The 18,383-nt window shown below is 35.0% G+C and overlaps 1 protein-coding gene across 1 annotated transcript; it reads left to right on the top strand.

Annotated features, from left to right (window-relative positions):
• The first annotated feature begins 176 nt into the window (after window positions 1–176).
• On the top strand, window positions 177–17,661 carry LOC121969150 (biotin carboxylase 2, chloroplastic-like). The gene is made up of 17 exons (XM_042519088.1): window positions 177–374; window positions 467–523; window positions 1,432–1,766; window positions 1,940–2,081; window positions 2,721–2,819; window positions 2,952–3,008; window positions 6,936–7,007; window positions 12,056–12,145; window positions 12,951–13,010; window positions 14,233–14,418; window positions 14,513–14,605; window positions 14,674–14,755; window positions 15,417–15,523; window positions 15,668–15,743; window positions 16,837–16,883; window positions 17,019–17,081; window positions 17,304–17,661. Exons 2-17 carry the CDS (start codon window positions 482–484, stop codon window positions 17,340–17,342), a joined length of 1,590 nt encoding a protein of 529 aa, XP_042375022.1. The 5' UTR covers window positions 177–374; window positions 467–481; the 3' UTR covers window positions 17,343–17,661.
• The last annotated feature ends 722 nt before the right edge of the window (window positions 17,662–18,383 follow it).

Below are 18,383 nucleotides of genomic sequence, written 5' to 3' on the forward strand. Positions count from 1 at the left end.
AAAAAAACTATATAAAAATATTATTATATAAAAATTATCAATTGAATTAAAATTATTTAAATTTTATCGAAATTATTTTAATAAATGAAATTCACTGTAAAAATTTTATAATTATTAATTAATTGATTCTTAAGCGAGGGCACGGGCTTGTGATGACGTCAACCCCATGACAAGAACCGGTCTATCATCGAGCCGCTCGCTGGAACCCTCACCGTGGGATAAGCAACGCGATCCAGCTGAAGGGGCGGAGCTTTCAAAACTCCGCCACCTCGATCTCATCGACTAGCCACTACCTTCTCATTTATAACTCTCTCGATCTCTATCTCTGCGCCCCTTCTCCGTTCTAGCTGATCCCAGCGCTGCACTCTCTTCCGGTGCGTCTTTCGTTCCTTAGTTTTTTTGGCATGATCATACTACGAATCTGATATGGGCATCCTTTCACATCGCAAATTGTTCGTCTTTTCAGGTTTTAGGTTCACTCATGGACTCCATTGTCTACTGCAAGTCTCCGAGCTTGCCTACTGTAAGTCACACTACGACACTCTTCTCGAATTCCTTTTTATTTAAGGTAAATAGGTCGGTGTAAAATTTTGACAAATTTGGAGGCTAAACGATGAGATACGAATGGAAGAGAGGCTCTCTTATCGGATGAGACATCAGCCATGGTTTCTTAAGGCGTCGTAATACTCGCTTTTGGTTTTATGGCGAAAGTGCGTTGAATTTGTGCGGCTTAGGCCGTTGTGCCCATTTGTCAGGCCGTGATTAGAGTGCTGAGCTTTTATCCTTTCATGAGTAAAACATACGTGTTAATCTAATTTGAAGAGAAGTTTTTTTATTTGAATCATGGTCACGTGTTTTTTAGGAGTATAATTTCTCTTGCATGTATTTTGTATCTGTGTTTTCATTGAATTTAAAAATAGATTTTAAGGGGTCTCTTTTCATGTTTGTAAAGAAAGCGATTGAAGCATCTCCAGCATTCATAAATGCAAAATATGTAATACATGTAATTGTCAGTTTAGCCTTACCTTAGAGAGTGGGGTTTTGTGTAAAACAAGATCCTCAATGAGATGGAAGTTTAAATTGCAGGTAGGAATCATGATGAACTTAATTAACAATGCATACAGAGTGTTTGATGTTGATACCATTATTAGGTATATGTTGCCTATCGTTCATACTTTGATATATTTTTCCTTGTTTTGTGTTTGAGTAGAAACTGAAACCTTGGCTTGCATTTCAATGGGCCCAGGGAAGACATTTATTTTTTGACTTAATCTCTTTTTATTATCTCATTCATTCACATCTGCAGTTTTCCAGAGTCTGTCTACATCTATTGATAGGCATGAACATACAATTTCCCAAATTTTCATGTTTTTGTAAGGTATGGCAGTTTGGCTTACTCTGACGCTTTTTGATTCATGATGCCTCGATCAGACGGGTTTGTTTCCCAGATTTGCTGGGGGAATAAAAAGCTCAAGATGTATCTCCAGGCTGGGATGGGCTTCCAATTTCAGCAGTATATGTTCTCCAAGAAGAAATGCCCGCATGACCAGGAGATCAAACAATCACGGTGGAGCCCTTTGTGCAACCTGTCAGGCTGAGAAGATTCTTGTGGCTAATAGAGGAGAAATTGCTGTCAGAGTTATTCGAACTGCACATGAAATGGGAATACCTTGTGTTGCTGTGCACTCCACAATTGACCAGGAAGCTCTTCATGTGAGGCTAGCAGATGAAGCTGTATGCATTGGTGAAGGTCCAAGTAGTCAGTCGTAAGTGATGCCTTCCTTGTTGGTTTTGGTGTAAAAATCTTAAAAAGAGGCTCAAATAGCCTTCTATAGCTGTAGTAGCAACACAGCCATTCATTGAAAGGTCAGTGCTACTAATTCGGTGTAGTAAAAAATCTTACACTTTTATTTTGTCTGTATCCTTAACTGTTTGATAGGTATTTGGTGGTTGAAAATGTCCTAGCTGCTGCCATCAATCGTGGTTGTACTATGTTACATCCTGGTTATGGTTTCCTGTCCGAGAATGCTAATTTTGTTGACACCTGCAAACAACGCGGTATCAACTTTATTGGCCCCAATGTAAGAACCCTCTATGATGAGCTGATTGTTGAATTTAAGATGTTTGACATTAAATTTTTCTATGATATTTATATTCCAGAAAACCATATTTTTTGTTTGTTGAAGTATTTGTCTTCTAAATACTTTATGTTCAAGTGCATTATCTTAGGATATTTAACATTATAGGATATCATTTTCACATGTGAGTGCTATGAAATCTTTAGAAAGATAATGTTTCTGTAAATTTACAGTGATTATTGAGATTTTTTTGGCTGTTGTTTCTGTGGATGGAGACTTTTAAAGACATTTTTCATCAACATATTCTGTTTCAGTTACATATGATATAACAAACTTCTCCAAGCATCATGTTTCTTTTTCATCAACATATTCTGTTTCAGTTACATAAGACACAACAAACTTCTCCAAGCATCATGTTTCCATTCTTATGCTTTCAGTAGCTATATAGATTATAGAGACACAAGGTTTATTTTAGGACGCAACTTTTAGAACAGTGTTCACCTGTGGGATTGTTTGTCTGATAACCAAGATATTTTGCTTGGTTACTTGTTTGAGATTAATCACAATCCTGATCAATCTCTTAGGTCCATAAGTGTCGCTTTTTTAGACTGAGTGATTTATGATGCTGCAATTTTTTGCCAGCCTGACAGCATTCGAGTAATGGGGGATAAGGCTACAGCTAGGGAAACAATGAAGAACGCGGGTGTTCCCACAGTACCTGGAAGCGAGGGATTGCTGCAGGTATTGGAACAGCATTTTAAGTACATCAGTTTACTTAAGAAATGTAGCTGAGATTTCTAGTAGACTGTAATCTGTAATAGTAATTCCTTCTGATTTGTGCACTAATCCCTAGCATCTTGTTGAGCATTACAGTCAACAAATGAAGCCGTGAAGCTTGCTAATGAAATTGGCTTTCCAGTCATGATCAAGGTACTCCAGAGCAGTTACTTATTACTATTATTTTCTGGAATACACGAAGACATGGCATGTGGACCTGTAATTCTGATTAACACATTCCTGGAACTGTGCTTTTCCAGTAAAAAACTAGAGAAAAGCTTCTGATGGTTCATTGTCTTATTATTTTAGTATCTACACTTTTCTATTGATTACAGATACTACCTCTTCTCTTGTTAGGTGTTACTGTTTTAATTAGTTGGCTTACTTATGATAGATGACTCCCAAGTGCTTTCGTCAAAAGTAGTGTGATGCGGTGATGACCCCACCAATAGGTCAAAGTAGAAGAAAAGTAGCGGATATGGAGGTCAAGTTCAGCAAACCAATGAAGTTGACGGGCGGCCTTGTCTGTTCGGTCGGGCATGACAACCACATTAGCCCCAGTCGTGCACAAGCGGCCGCTCGGGAAAACCCGCGATTAAGGTTGATAGTCAAGTAGCAACTCCACTGGGCCGCTACCCCGAGCGGGAGACATGTTTGGTCGGACAAAGGCAGCCCTCTGACAACAATAAGCCAAACGGAAAGTAGGACAATAGTTCTGTGCATTACGTCCGGACGGAACTACCCGATTGAGCAGTGGTCGGTCGGCCACGTGTGGGCTTACTAACCATCTCATCATATCCTTTTGGGAGTTTGTGCTACTGACAACAGAGCATGTCCAGCAAGCAAATCATACTTTGTCACATCAGAAAGTTACATGGCTGCTTAAGGAATTGTGTCAGGGATACTTTTTGACTTTTCTTTTCCTAGGGCGCCTAGGAAAACATGCCTACGCTTTGAGATGCATGCACAAACACTACAGTGACATTATAAAAGGAGGTTCTCATCTATAGGCAGAGGTAGGTGCAACATCGTTTTCTACACGCCTTAGTTACAGTTCTCCACTTTTCTACATCACCGGAGACTGACTTGAGCGCCGGAAGGTCAACGCCGAGAATCCCTTCCTGGCCGACGCTTTTCTGTTGCAGGACTACGAGGATCATAGTGTTTTCGTGAATTTGAACAAAAGATACATCTAGATCTCAATGTATAGTTTTCTAACAAAAGTCTTGGAAGTATTACTTTGAATAGATGTAGGTCGGACATGCTAGTCGAATCCACCTGTCTTGCTAGGTCAGATAAATGTCACTTGTGTTTTTTTTTTGTTTCCTAAATGCATATTTAGGTTTATATGCTACTTATGAGGAGCAAATATGAAGGTAACTTTTTCCCATAACATGATTTGTTGTATAACATGTATCTAGGTTTTCAAACATAGATCACACCTCTTTGTTTAACAATGTTTGACCTTCCAATGGCATGAGTTCCAGAGCACTTTAATATGGAATATCATTCTACACTTAGTTCTTTTGTGGATCTTTCCCATCAATTGTTCTTAATATGTGAAGGTATATTATTCCTGGGTTCATTCACATTCCAGTTGGAGGTTGTTGGTTTTGGTGAGACTGTGCAAAGGATGCTATTGTCTTTGCAAAACTCCATAATTATTTTAAAAATTCTTTTCTTATAAATCTTTTCCTCTACCTTTTTGCGTTTCCATAATTGTTTCCTTCCTTGGTAGGAATTAAGACCTTAGGCTCTATTTGTTTCATGTAAGTGACATTGCTCGAGAAACCATTTTTGAGAAAAGGATTTCTACATTGTGTCTTATATTTCATGTGAAAATGAGTCGGAACTTGCTTTTTCATTTCACTATTGATGATATGAAAATGCATATTGAACATGTGGATCATGCATAATCCAATACCTGATGAGCTCATCTATTTATTGTAGGTTTTTAATAACTATCCATAAAAGTTTTAACATTCTTTGGACTTTAATATAGTTTAACATAGTAGACTGCTATAAGGGTCATTTTAAATGATTTTCATATTTAAACATTACATACTGTAATAATATACACTTTCTTTTTTAGTCTTCAACAAGCTTGGTCTGCAAAGGTTTATCTGGCACCCATCCTCATCCTTTTTCTTAGCTGACGATATTAGATACAACCATACTTTAAAATCTTGAATTGTGCTGAGGTTTCGGTCTTGGATCAGAATGATACAGTTTTAGTACTGTACCGTGTGGTGTTGATATAATTTTGGTAATTTTTAAATATAAAATATATTAACTAAAAATAAAAATTTAATCTAAATATTTAAAAAATATTATATATATATATATATATATATATGTAGTTAGGAGTTGATTAAACTTATTATTCTAATGAACCTAAATTAAAATTGGCCCCTCTATTCCACACCGCCAGCGTGGCACGTCCGGACACGTCTCTGTGCCATCGCGATACATTCAGGGGACCTTCGGGCGCGTTGACACCGGTGTCTATGGGCGGAATGAAATATTTCGCCTAAAAATTATAACTGAATCTAACCCAGCCTAAAACATCTTTAACACAAACAAAACTGAAAATTACAGGACATGACTTGGATATATAAATGGGTAATACAAATTAAGTCAAGATTTAGCCAAAGCTGGGTCGAATGCTAAAATAGAGGTAGCACATAGACAAGATGACTTATAGCTCTTCTGAAATGTTGTTTTTTTTTTGTCTAGGTGAGACTATGAGCATTAACCATGTTTTGATTATCAAAACTTAATTTTGTGCTACTTCTCCATGCATGGTTTGCAATCTTAGAGGTTTACATAGTCTACAATCCATGTTAGAATTCCTAAATAAACATAAATGCATCACATTTTTTTTTGGCACTTGAAAATGGTTTAGCTAAAACTTGGTTGAGTGCTATTTTTTGAAAACTTGTTTTTTTATAGATTTTTATTTATTTATTTATTTATTAGAAGGAGTTGGGGTCGTATGATTTGGAGGTCACGAGTTCGATTTGCATAAACAACCTCTTACAATAGACTCAATGTGGTATGATCCTTCTCTGAGATCTCGCATTAGCGGAAACTTCAAGCATCGGGCACATAGAGGGAGTTCATATATTGTTTACACAATGATAAAGTTGTTGTCTTATGAATCACAAGTTCGAGTTGCGGAAACAACCTTTAACAATGCAGGATAAGGTATTCGAATTTATTGAATTCGAGCCGAACTCGAACATGTTCGAACTTTTTTTCGAACCGAACTCGAGCCCAAATTATATTGTTCGAGCCGCTCGTGAACTTTAATATTTATTAATATAAGTTAAATATATATTAAATAAATAAATTTTGAGCCTTTCGAATATATTTTCAAGCAATAATTCGAATAATTCGCGAACATGTTCGAATTTTTCGAGCTTCGAATCGAGCTCGAATTCGAATATACCTATTTCGAGCCGAATTCGAACCTTAAATTTTTCTGCATATTCGACTCGATTCGGTTCGTTTACACCCCTAGGATAAGGTTTTGTACAATAGACATTAGTTCGACTTTTCCCCAAACCCTATATTGGTGGGAGCTTTGTGCACCGAGTTGCCTCTTTTATATTGTTTACCAAACAAGTTTCTCTTTTATTTTTCTCAAGTATAATGTCTACTCTGCCAAGCAAACAAAATGAAAAGAATAATGACTTTTTTTTTTTTCATGAAAATAGGTTCTTAAGCTGGTTATACCTGTGCTTCAACATGTCAATATCCAAATAATTTGGGAAACCTTCATCTCTCATGCAAATTTTTTCTTGTTATCTTCCATAGAAGTTTGTCATCACTAGGTTCCCTTGTTTTTCTTATCAACACTAAGTTTGTTAGCTTTTGTATTATGATGCTGCTTGGTATGTAGGGCCTCATAAGAGCTCATAACATATGGTTATAGTGATTCTTGGGCTTGGGTTCATTCTTGATATGTAGATAACTTGACAGGAATATTCAAAGAACTAAACTCTTTCATTTTATTAGCTAAATAGGAATTTTGGAATCTTATGTGGTTTGATGCCTTTTCTTTCTGCTTTCTGGTAGGCAACTGCAGGTGGAGGAGGACGTGGAATGCGTCTAGCTAAAGAACCAGAGGAGTTTGTGAAGCTACTACAGGTACATTATATGGTTACTATGCAAAAATAAACTTTATTTCCTATTCATCTTCTAAGGGCTATAGAAGTTGGTTTGATGGAATAAAGTTGTATGAATAGTTAATTATGATCTTAACTTGAACAGAGGAGAATTGAAGAGTAGGGAGGTGGAGGGAGTGGCAAGGGGAGGGAGAGGAAATAAGGGAACAAAAATTTGTATACTTGAGATGTTGGAAGGGGAGGATGGATGAGGACAGAAATAAAGACCAAATGCCAAAAATATCACTTACCTTCTTTTCCCTTTCAACTTCATTGGCAGCTTTTCTGAAAGAAAATTGTGGCAGTAGCAAAGGCATCATCCAACTCCATGCACTCAATTCCTCCTAGTTACTGTAATTCTCCACGAAGCTTTCTTTTTCCCTTCTCCAACCCTTCACCTTCCTCCACATCCTTTGATTTAAATTCCTTGTCTCCTGGATGCCTATTCTACTTTTAATTTGTACAAAAGGAACTAATAGGTATTTATGTTCCTTTATCAATACTCATGCTTATCACTCTTGTCAAGGCAGAAGAGTTCTGGCAATATTTGTACTACTAAATGGAAATTTTTGACTTTCAGTTAGCTAATCTCTACTGTTGATTTGACATGTTAGATGTGGAGTAACAACCTGTATAAAGGAGCAAACCATGTTCTTATGATGTAAGGTTCTTTTCACATGAAATGATCAAAATTTGTCTTTTGAGCATAACTTGCCTTAATTGACTGACCTGTTTTTGATGGAACGTATATTGTTTTTGATGAAAAACTGACCTGTTGCTCCATGAGCTGGATGGGTCAAATAATATTGATTCCTGACCTGCTATTCGGGCTAGATCTAATTCAGACCCTATAAATTTACTACACTATCTCCATCAATCTATCCATGTCTTTTAGAATTTAGACGGTCTCATTTCACTAAGGATTGGTATAAGTCAGGCTGTGCTTAGATTTATGGTTGAGAAGATACGGTAAAGAACATAAATAGATATGATCAGAGTGTAGAGAGCAAATAGATTCCTTTTCATGCAATATTGTCTGTGATGATTTATATTGCTCATTTGGTAACAACAACAATCACCCAACCTTATCCCACTAGGTGGGGTCGGTTTGTATTTGCTCATTTGGTAATCATGTATGATTGTCTCAGATCATAGTTGATGCAGCAAAATGTGCTTTTCTGGTGATAGAACTCTAGAATGAAGTGAGTAACAAATAACCTATAGGTCTCATGATTCAAGGCATTTGCACAACACCAATTCAGGAAGTGATCAACAAGTAACCTGTAAATGCCACACTTCAATGTGGTTGCGCAACACTAATTGATTAACTTCAAGTATATATCATGTTGAACCCAGTTGCACATGGGAACCAGCCTATTATTTATTCTATTAACTTGTTGATATTTGAGACGGGTTAAGATATGTTTTATTGATGTATAGAGTAACAAATAATGAATTTGCATCCCACTAATTCACTTTGACTCTTATACGTAAGATTAGGTATGTTTACCTTGCACATCTAAGAATTTTGTTTTACACTTCCCCTCATACTAGAGTATATATATTATCATCCCAACAGGATGCTCAGTTGGCTAGAGGGTGACAACTTTACTACAATGGGGCAAGGGGTCGATTCCCGGCAAGCGCATGCCCTCGAGAGGAAAAAAATCCCTCCACCCTCTAGCCACTTGATGGTCGGCTATAAGTTAACCCCGTGACTTACCTCCCTTCACATAACCTGGGACAGGTGCACGTAATCACCTTTTGCTATAGGAGTATATATGTTATCTATGTCAACCTTTTCACTTGAACTAGAAAAGGACTTACCAGGAATGAAAAAAAAACTAAGGCATTAATGAAGATAAAAACATAAGCACAATATGAGTGTAGTGGCATGAAAATCAAGGTTCTAAATCTCTAGCCAGCCATGCTGAAGGTTCGGTCTTAAACATATTGATTCGGTATTGTATAGACATTTTGATGCATGTTTTCGATGATGAATTGGAGGTTGAAGAAGAAAGGAGTTGAAGCAAGACATTGTTTATGCCGAGTGGTATCGAGTTTTGATAATTTAGTGGAATGATACGTTTTGATCATTTCACTCGGTACAGTACGAGATTTCATGATGAAGACTAAAGCTTTTGAATTGATCTCTAAGAAGCTATAAGATAGACTATGGTTGTCAAGAAAGATATTTGAATGCTGAACTTGGTGACAGTTTTTAGGACTTGATATAATCGTATGATATCCCCGCAAACTGAAAACACCACATGATTGATAAATTTGTGAAGATGATTTATAAGTTCTGAAAGATTGTAGAGTGAAACAGATAGATTAGAGCTCTCCATTATGACATTATTTACACTGGAAATGAGAAGCTAATGTTGAGAGATTAAGGCCGATATTGATCTAATAGACGAGAAATACTAATTCATGTTTTGATGTGTACTTGTCTGCACTTGAAATGAGAAGTTAATCTCGGGTAAGAGACTAAGGCCAATTTTGTTCCAATAGATGAAAAAAACTTATTCATGTTTTGATATCTACTTAACAGAAAGAGGATATTATAAAAGAGAAATACTACTGATCTATCTTTTTGCCATTGCAACTAATGAAGAAAAGTATTGTAGAACTAAGAGAGATTAGGATCATAGTTTAAAATCTCGTGTCATACCGGACGGCATGGGTTGGATTTTTCATTCCGTCCATCAACCGACATGACACCGGCACGACCCCTTGAGGCCTCGTGCGAGACCTTGCGGCTCCTTGGAGGCCTCGCGCGAGACTGTTGCGGCCGCACGAGGTCGTTGAGTTTTTTTTTTTTTTTTCAATTTTTTTTATTTTTTTAACTCTTAATTCTTTTTTTTTTATTTTTTAAATGCTTTCTCCTTCCTCCCCATATTTATTCCTTTTATCCTTAAACACATGGGGAAAAAAATTCCTTTTTAATTTTTTTTCTTATTCCCCTCCTCTTTAAATAGACGGGGGAAAAATTTCCTCATTAAAATAAATTAAATTCAATATAATTTAAGCCTATTTGATCCTAATTATTATGTCTAGACTTTAGTTAATCTTAAATTGACTTTTACTCGATCTTAATTTTAAAAATATTAATTTAATCTAACGGTAAGTATTTATAGTAATCAAATATTATAATAATATTTTTAATTAATATATTTTATATTTAAAAAAAATATCAAAACCGTATCGGCATGAGACAATACCAAAGTCATATTGTTTCAGTCATAAACTAAAACTCTAATACGATTCAAAATTTTAAACTATGATTGGATTCCAATCATCCACTCAGAGAGGGAGAAATGTTTATAGGATACTTAATTACTAGCCATTTTACTTCAATAAAGGTAGTTGATGATAGAAATGATATAGTACAACTTATCTTATCTTAAATCGTTCACAAAAGATAGGATGATGGGATAGAAATTAGTAGTTGGGACAAAGAGGAGAAAAAAAAGGAAAATTGTCAATGAGATTGTGAAAAAATAAATGCCTTGGATCTCTCACCGTAGTTTTTGAATGTTTCTCTCATTCTTTGGACTTACCATTGACATATATTCTCCGTTTATTATAAAGCTCTTATTATTGTTTTTCATTTTATCTTTCTAATGGCAACTGCTGTCTTTTTTTTTTCTTTTTTAATTTTACTGCTACTTGTTTGGATTAGTCTAGTAGATCTCAATTTAAAATTTCCAAATGATGGATTTGTGGTTGTTGTTGTTGGAGTGGAGAGTAGGTAGGCGATAGAGGGAAATCTCGGGAGAAAGGTAGAATGGAAAAAGAGGAGCTCTCGAAGCAGGAGATGCTATGTAGTTGGAGTCACCCCTAATGAGGAGATAATGTCGGAATTGTCTGGCCTTACACGTGGAGCAGAAGTGGCAGCTAGAGGAACAAAGAAGGATTTGGATGGAATCTTGGTGGTATTGGAGCACAGACCTTTCCTCCCAATGTCTCTCCTTTGGTGTCTCTACCATGGTTATTGAGATCCTGTTTCCTGGAGATGCTCAGAATATTCCATTGAGTTGGATTTGTGGGAGAAGGGATTCTGTAATTACAACCCAGGGCATCTATGAGGTTTGTACCACTTGTCCTTCCAATAGTTGCGAAGGAAGTGGCATGGGTTGGAAAAAAATTTTTTGATGGAAGGGAGACAGAAGCAATCAACTTGTATAGGGTAGGAATGAGAGAGGTCCAATGTGGCCGTGGGGAACCAGAGTTTGGATTTTGTTGGTCGCGGAGGTTGGGGAAGAACATTTGAATTTTTGATGCTAGAGAGAGAGAGAGAGAGAGAGAGAGAGAGAGAGAGAGAGAAGAGGCAAAAGTGTAAGATGGAGGGAGGGGAGATGCCTCAACATAGGAACTCATGCCCCCTCAAGGAATTGAAGAAAACCCTACCCCTAGGGGTTTCTTTCCTGATATGTACATGAGGGATGCTATATTGTAGTATTGATGTATAGAGTTACTACTCATATTTATAGTTCATTTATAAAACTAATTCCTTCTAAAATTGGGCATAAGACTAGGTATACCTTGGAGTAGGTTACTTTTAAAGTTTTTTATCTTACCTATATCAATGATCAAATCCATGAAATTCCAATATGCACTCTTCTTTGATTATTGCAAGCATAATAAGTTTCATGCAGATTAAGGTTCTGGATGTTGCATAAATCAGGAGCTATCTACAGATGCATCTTAAATTCAATGTTTAAACCTACCACAGTGTGGTGGTTATCATCCTGAGAATATTGTGCGAACTGTAAGAAAAAGCCACAATAGTACCTTTTTGAAATTGTATAGGCATGTAACCTTACAGATTGATCTCATGTATCAATTGTGTTTCCTTTTTGCACCTCATTCACAAATAGTTTCCATTGCTTCTTTAAATGTCATGAGAAGTTGGTTATTCCGTCATCCTTTTATTAAGTTGGTTCTTAGATTCTTAATCCCGGAACATGGAGTATACTGAAGTTTCACTCTTATTTGTATTTTTTTTTTGTTTTGTTTTGTATGTAGCAAGCCAAAAGTGAGGCACAAGTTGCATTTGGAAATGATGGAGTTTATTTGGAGAAATATATCCAGAATCCAAGGCACATTGAGTTTCAGGTAGGATCTCCTAGTTCTTGTAATCATTAATGTATTTTTCCCCTCAAAAAAGAATGATTGGCACACAGAGGTTCTGGAAATTCACACACTGGGTACATGTTGCTGGGGAGAATCCATTGGCAAGTTAGCCAATGTCTCAGCCAGCATCAGGGGTTATTGTTTCCGCTTTGTGCAAAATATTGCATTCTCTTGTTATCTTAAACTAAACTCACTTATCTATATGTTACAGCTGTCAGGTTTCACCAAATTCAAACTATGTTTTATAAGTTCTCTTTGGAGAAAGACAATTCATACATTTCCCCATTTTTTTCTTCGAAGTTCTCATAGACTGTTGGTAACCTCCAATTGGAGTCTTTCTTCCTTCTGCCATAATTTCATGCTTTGTTATTGTAGAGCAATTATTTTAAGAAAAATTCTGTGTTAACGCATTCCTAATCACAGAGTTTACAGATTTATTATGACTAGTGTAATGTTATTGATCTGAGAAAAATGAATAATAATTACTGGAAGCTGATGGATTAACAGTGAACTAATTAGAAATAGCAACATCATATTGTATTATGTTGAAACCTATAGCTGTAAATTTCTCTATGATCACATAGGCTTTGGAATTGTGAATGGAATTGATAATATGTGTGCGCTTTCCAAATTATTTACTTTTTTCTTTCTTAAAATATCCTTGTGTGAGCTACACTTAGATATGTAATTTATTAATTTACATGTTTAACAGCTTAACAGCCTCTTGTAGAATTTCTTGTTCCACTTTGCATTAACTACAGCACCTGTTTTTTTGGTGGCATTTCAGGTTCTTGCCGATAAGTATGGAAATGTCGTACATTTTGGAGAGCGTGATTGTAGTATCCAGGTACCTATGTTTCAGTACTTTATAATGTCAAATTGGTTATGTAACCGTGTCTTACTCATCTGCTCTTGACTTAGCTAGATGCACAAACTGTTTAGCTATTAATGTGAAGATTTGTATTTGTTCATTGACTTGCAATGATTTGAAAAGTTTGATATTGCCAATTTCTTTTCTATTTGTAAGTCTTTTTCTGAACTTTTGCTGCCATCTTTCTGCTGCTTTGGAATATCAAATATTAATTGTACATTTATAAGCGCCACCTATAGAAGTCTGATGCCTAGATGAAGGAGTTTGCATTAGCCCTGACAACCAGTCTAAATCTATAAAAACAACTTTCGGGGATCTTAATCGCATTTGATGTAACGCTAGGTTGCCAATAGCAATACAACCTGTTCAATAATGGCATTAGTTCCATCTAGCCAACCCAATCTGTTGGATTCAGACTAGGCTCAGTATCAATACAACCTGTTCAATAATGACATGAGTTCCATCTAGCCAGTCACCAATCCGTTGAAGTCAGAAAATTTTTCTGGTTCTTTTTATATTGTCATGCATTTATGATTTCCAGTTATGATGGCATGGATACCAGATTATCCTGAAATATGTGATCTAAATTTCTGCGGTGTAGCAAATTTGAAATATCCTGTTAGATTCTTACTTTTATTATCCAGTTATGAATTTATAAACAAGAAGTCATTCTTTTTTGCCAAATGGGCTAAAAGGTTGAAAGATATTGTTTGAACCATTCCTCACAAAGAGAGCCTTTTCATTCTTGGTTAAGCCTATGAGATTTTATTTCCTATTTGTTTCACATAAGAATATCCTTATCTTGTCACTACAAACTTAGTTTCTTAGAGGTTACAGTTTATATTTGAATTAAAAACCTGCACTTTAAAGAACTTAGGTGTAAGAGCTCCTTTTGTCCCTCAGATTTTTTTTTTCACTATATATTACTGAAAAGCAATAATAGAGAAAGATAATGGAGGACTTACATTTCATGGATACTTGTACAAGTATCAGGATCTGAAGTTGAAAACAATGAGAATTATGTGGATCACCAGTTGGATTTTTTGTTTGAATTTTGTAAATCCAAGTTGAAATATGGAGATTTTCATGGTGAAAATAGTAATGTTGATTCTGGAGTGTCTGATACATGAAGTTTCAGTGGAACACTCTAGTAAGTGAAATGTTATTTTAATCCTATCTTGTAACTGTGATCTATCAGAGAAGAAATCAGAAGCTTCTAGAGGAAGCTCCGTCCCCTGCTTTGAACCCAGAACTCCGGAAGGCTATGGGTGATGCAGCGGTGGCAGCTGCTGCATCTATAGGTTATGTAGGTGTTGGCACTATTGAGTTTCTCCTTGATGAACGAGGCTCTTTCTACTTTATGGAGATGAACACCAGGATACAGGTTCTGAGTTCTCTATTCTTTGTTGTAGTTCCTGAAACCTGAGTCACTATTTGCCATAGTGCTTACGTTTTAATTGTGTTTGGGTGAAAACTAGGTAGAGCATCCTGTCACAGAAATGATTTCTTCAACTGACTTGATTGAGGAGCAGATTCGTGTAGCTCTTGGAGAGAGGCTGAGATACAAACAGGTGAATCTTTTGTTTAGTTAATCACTTTTTAGTAGTCAATTATATTATTTATATATTTTAATATGCAGGAAGATATTGTTCTAAGAGGACATTCAATTGAATGCCGCATTAATGCGGAAGATGCCTTCAAAGGTTTTCGTCCCGGGCCTGGTATTTTCCTTTCATATATCTGAGTGCTTAATTCTTAGACATATCAGCAAATGCTTTGAATTTAAAGAGATAGAGAGCAATCGCAACTTTGATTTCCAGCATCTATTTTTTAGAATCTCTTGAGATCCTCTTGTGTCCTTAGGCTAAAAAGAAAACAAATTATAAGGCTATAATACAATCATATTCTATTGGTCACACTTTCAGGCAATTAAAAACTATATGTATAAATAATAGTATAAAAAAGATAATGAATGTGTGGATGTAAGAAAAATTGTAAAATTTAAAATATATAGTTTGGTTGCAACTAGGTATAAATTTAGTTTGACAAATTGAGAAAAATAGATTAGGATTATATGGACAGCAGGATAAAATCCCTATAGCTAACCTCAAATAGATAGGAATAACACAACGGGTTGTTGCATGCATCTCTTTCTCATCTTCCTTGATCACTAACTTCTTTCTGCCGCACTTAGCCAGTTGAGTGGACAGCAGAGTGCAATTTTTCTGAATGAATTAGGAAAATTTTCTTTTGCTTTATGGTGATATTGAATTGTGATTCTTCAGAAACATTTTTATCCGCCCAATGATCTTTAGTAATCTGTTACTCCATTGCACATTCATAAGTTGATTGCTTATCTATACATATTTTCTTGTAATTTAGGTAAGATCACATCATACTTGCCATCTGGAGGTCCATTTACTAGAATGGATAGTCATGTTTACCCAGGCTACGTGGTGCCCCCAACTTATGATTCCCTACTTGGAAAGGTGTGTTATTAGTTGAATGATTGTTTTCTTTTCATTAGTTTTGCATGACATTTGACAGGTTCAATCCTTTTGATGAGAAGTTCTACAGATTGTTGTCATGGCATCTTTCTGAATTTCTTTCATTTCTTTGTTCCTTAAATTCAGCTTATTGTTTGGGCACCAACCAGGGAGAAAGCAATTGAAAGAATGAAAAGGGCCCTGGATGACACTGTTATCACAGGTTAGTCAACCTTAAATTCACCCAATAATTAAAAATATAAACTGATGCTATCATTTCTTTTGTTCTTTGTTACCTATTTTATCATTATTATTATTGTCATTGTTGTAGTGGTGGTGGTTGTATAAATACATAGTTTGTTTTTGTCTTGGATGAGGTCATAATAGTTGGCGCTTCATTTATTTATTCTTCAGTTTTGGGTTTATCAGTAGGGTTGTGAAGGAACCAAGTTGAGTTTAGCTAGATGGTGCTGAAGCCTGTTTGTTTAACTAATGGAGCTTGGTTATTAAAAATTCTACTGAGCTCGAGCTTTTAATAGACTCAATTATTGTCTTTATAATTTAATGAAATCATCTATTCATTAAACAAATCCTATTTTACTTATTTTTAACATATTATAGATAGATTGACACTCTAAAATATGGGATATAAAAATAATAAACACAAATAGTATTATAATATTCATGTGGATTATATTGTTTATATGTTTGAACTAAAAATTAAAGAAATATTATGGTAATTAATCTTAAATAAGCTTGTAAAATAACTTTTTTATAAACTATTCATAAGCTTTGTTATGAACTTAAATGAATTTAGCATACCAGTGTCCAAGCTTGTTTGTTGTATATATTTTTTAAGACATAAATGAGCTCGTATGGGTGTGATTATTGATCTTGTTCACAAATATTATGTTCATTTGTAGCCTTGGAGTTTTGGGTGAGGTGTACCACTCACTTCTATTAAATTGAGTATAATTTTTTGTTGATATATTCTTCCTAAGGTGTCAATTTCAAGATCATTTCAAAATGTTGTATGCTTGTTTTAATTGAAGATTCTTTCATTTGTGTATATGTATTTCTCATCAATTAAAAGCAGGGCAGAAAGTTAATTTAAGAAATGATATGATATTTGTACCCAAACGTTTTGTAAGACTTTTCTTGTTTATGTGAATTCTGGCATATACAGCTCTCCGAAATCATCGTGGTTGTACTTCACTGGTTATTTAGTTGGGCATACATAAAACTGCCATTTATGAAGTTGGATTAATTAATTTGTCATGCTGATGCGTGGCGTTCATATTGTCTTTCTCTTGCAGGAATTCCCACAACTATTGACTATCATAAGCTAATTCTTGAAATTGAGGTATTAGAACTTTGAAAGTTTGCAATTGCCAATGACTTTAATTTCTCGATTTAAAAAATCCTAAGCTTTTTTTTAGTACAGACGTTCATTCAACCTCTGGCTCTTAACTACTTGTGCATGCTTCTGAACCCACAGGACTTCAAAAAAGGAAAAGTGGACACTGCATTCATACCAAAGCATGAGCAGGAACTGGCTGTAGTGAGTACTATTCATTTCACTGTCGACTAATATCTTCCTTAACATCCATCTGCAAGAGTTGCATATTCGTGCATCGTTTCGTAACTTTCTGATATTGATATTTGCTCAACAGAAATCTTCATCGAATAGATCTTTAACTGAATTATTCCTTATCCGTTTCAAACTTTGACGTGCAAAATTATATTTATTTGATGGGATAATTATCCATTTCCTCTAATGCAGCTCCAGGAACGGGTCCTATCTACCGCAGGCAGCAACTAAATGATCAGGCCTGCTGAGTCAAACTGAATCATTTGCCTCTCCTATTTTTTCAGTACAATGTATTTGTTTCCAAGCACTGAGAATAACACAAAGATAGCTTGCGTCGTATGAGATGTAGACTGCGATGGAATCCTTTTTTTCTTCTTTTTGGAATTTTCTTTTGCATTTATTAAGCGCTGAGACGATATCATATTTACAGGAATCGCCCAAAGAACTGATATTTTTGTTTGAGGTGTGATTGATGATTGCAACTTAATTAATCAAACGCCTTGTAATGTGAAGATTCTTAATGGAGTACTGGTGGTAATCATCTCATCTACAATGTTGTGATAAGCATGCCAAAGAAAGAAGGGTGACTTATCATATATTTAAAATTTTATATTGTCATGGATTATATAGAATCATAATAAATCTTGTTAAAGTTTTATTAAGAATTCATTAGCTAATGATTTGTCTGTGTGATGCATCTGGTGGTTCAAATTTTTTTGGTCGAAAATTTTGAAATTGTTGAGGGAATAAATTACAAATCTTGAGAGAAGAGGCTATGAATGAGAATGATACTCATTGGTGTCATAATGTGATATAAATTATGAGTAAAATGATAACCTATCATGTATTGTCATCGACCATTAATAGGTTTTTGGTAGAATTTATTGTCGTAATAGATTTCTTATAATGTAACAATGAATGTCTTTTGATTAAAAAATATATATCAGTGTGAAACTTTACTTCACTTTATATAGTATATAATAAATTTATTATTTTGAGATATATAAAAGACTTATTAACTATAGATTAAACAATTAATCCACCTTATCCTTATCCAGTGATCACTTTTAATGTTATGTTTTTTTTAAAAAAAAATAAAAAAAAAAAAAAAAAAACAAGTAGTAAGTATGGATGATATGTCCATACTATAAGCAAATTAATTAATTATATAAAAATATCAAATAACATAAATTAATTTTATATTTATTAAAAAATTTGTAAGTGGTGACATTAATTACCTTTTAAACAATTAAGCAATATAATATAGAAATA

The sequence above is a fragment of the Zingiber officinale genome, chromosome 4A, assembly GCF_018446385.1.
Source record: "Zingiber officinale cultivar Zhangliang chromosome 4A, Zo_v1.1, whole genome shotgun sequence".
Classification (NCBI taxonomy): Eukaryota; Viridiplantae; Streptophyta; class Magnoliopsida; order Zingiberales; family Zingiberaceae; genus Zingiber; species Zingiber officinale.

Coding starts and splice junctions, on each gene's coding strand:
- LOC121969150 (XM_042519088.1), top strand. CDS start 482: ATGGACTCCATTGTCTACTGCAAGTCTCCGAGCTTGCCTACT. Junction 2,820..2,951: donor GAAGCGAGGGATTGCTGCAG/GTATTGGAACAG, acceptor TGAGCATTACAG/TCAACAAATGAAGCCGTGAA. Junction 16,884..17,018: donor AGCTAATTCTTGAAATTGAG/GTATTAGAACTT, acceptor CTGAACCCACAG/GACTTCAAAAAAGGAAAAGT.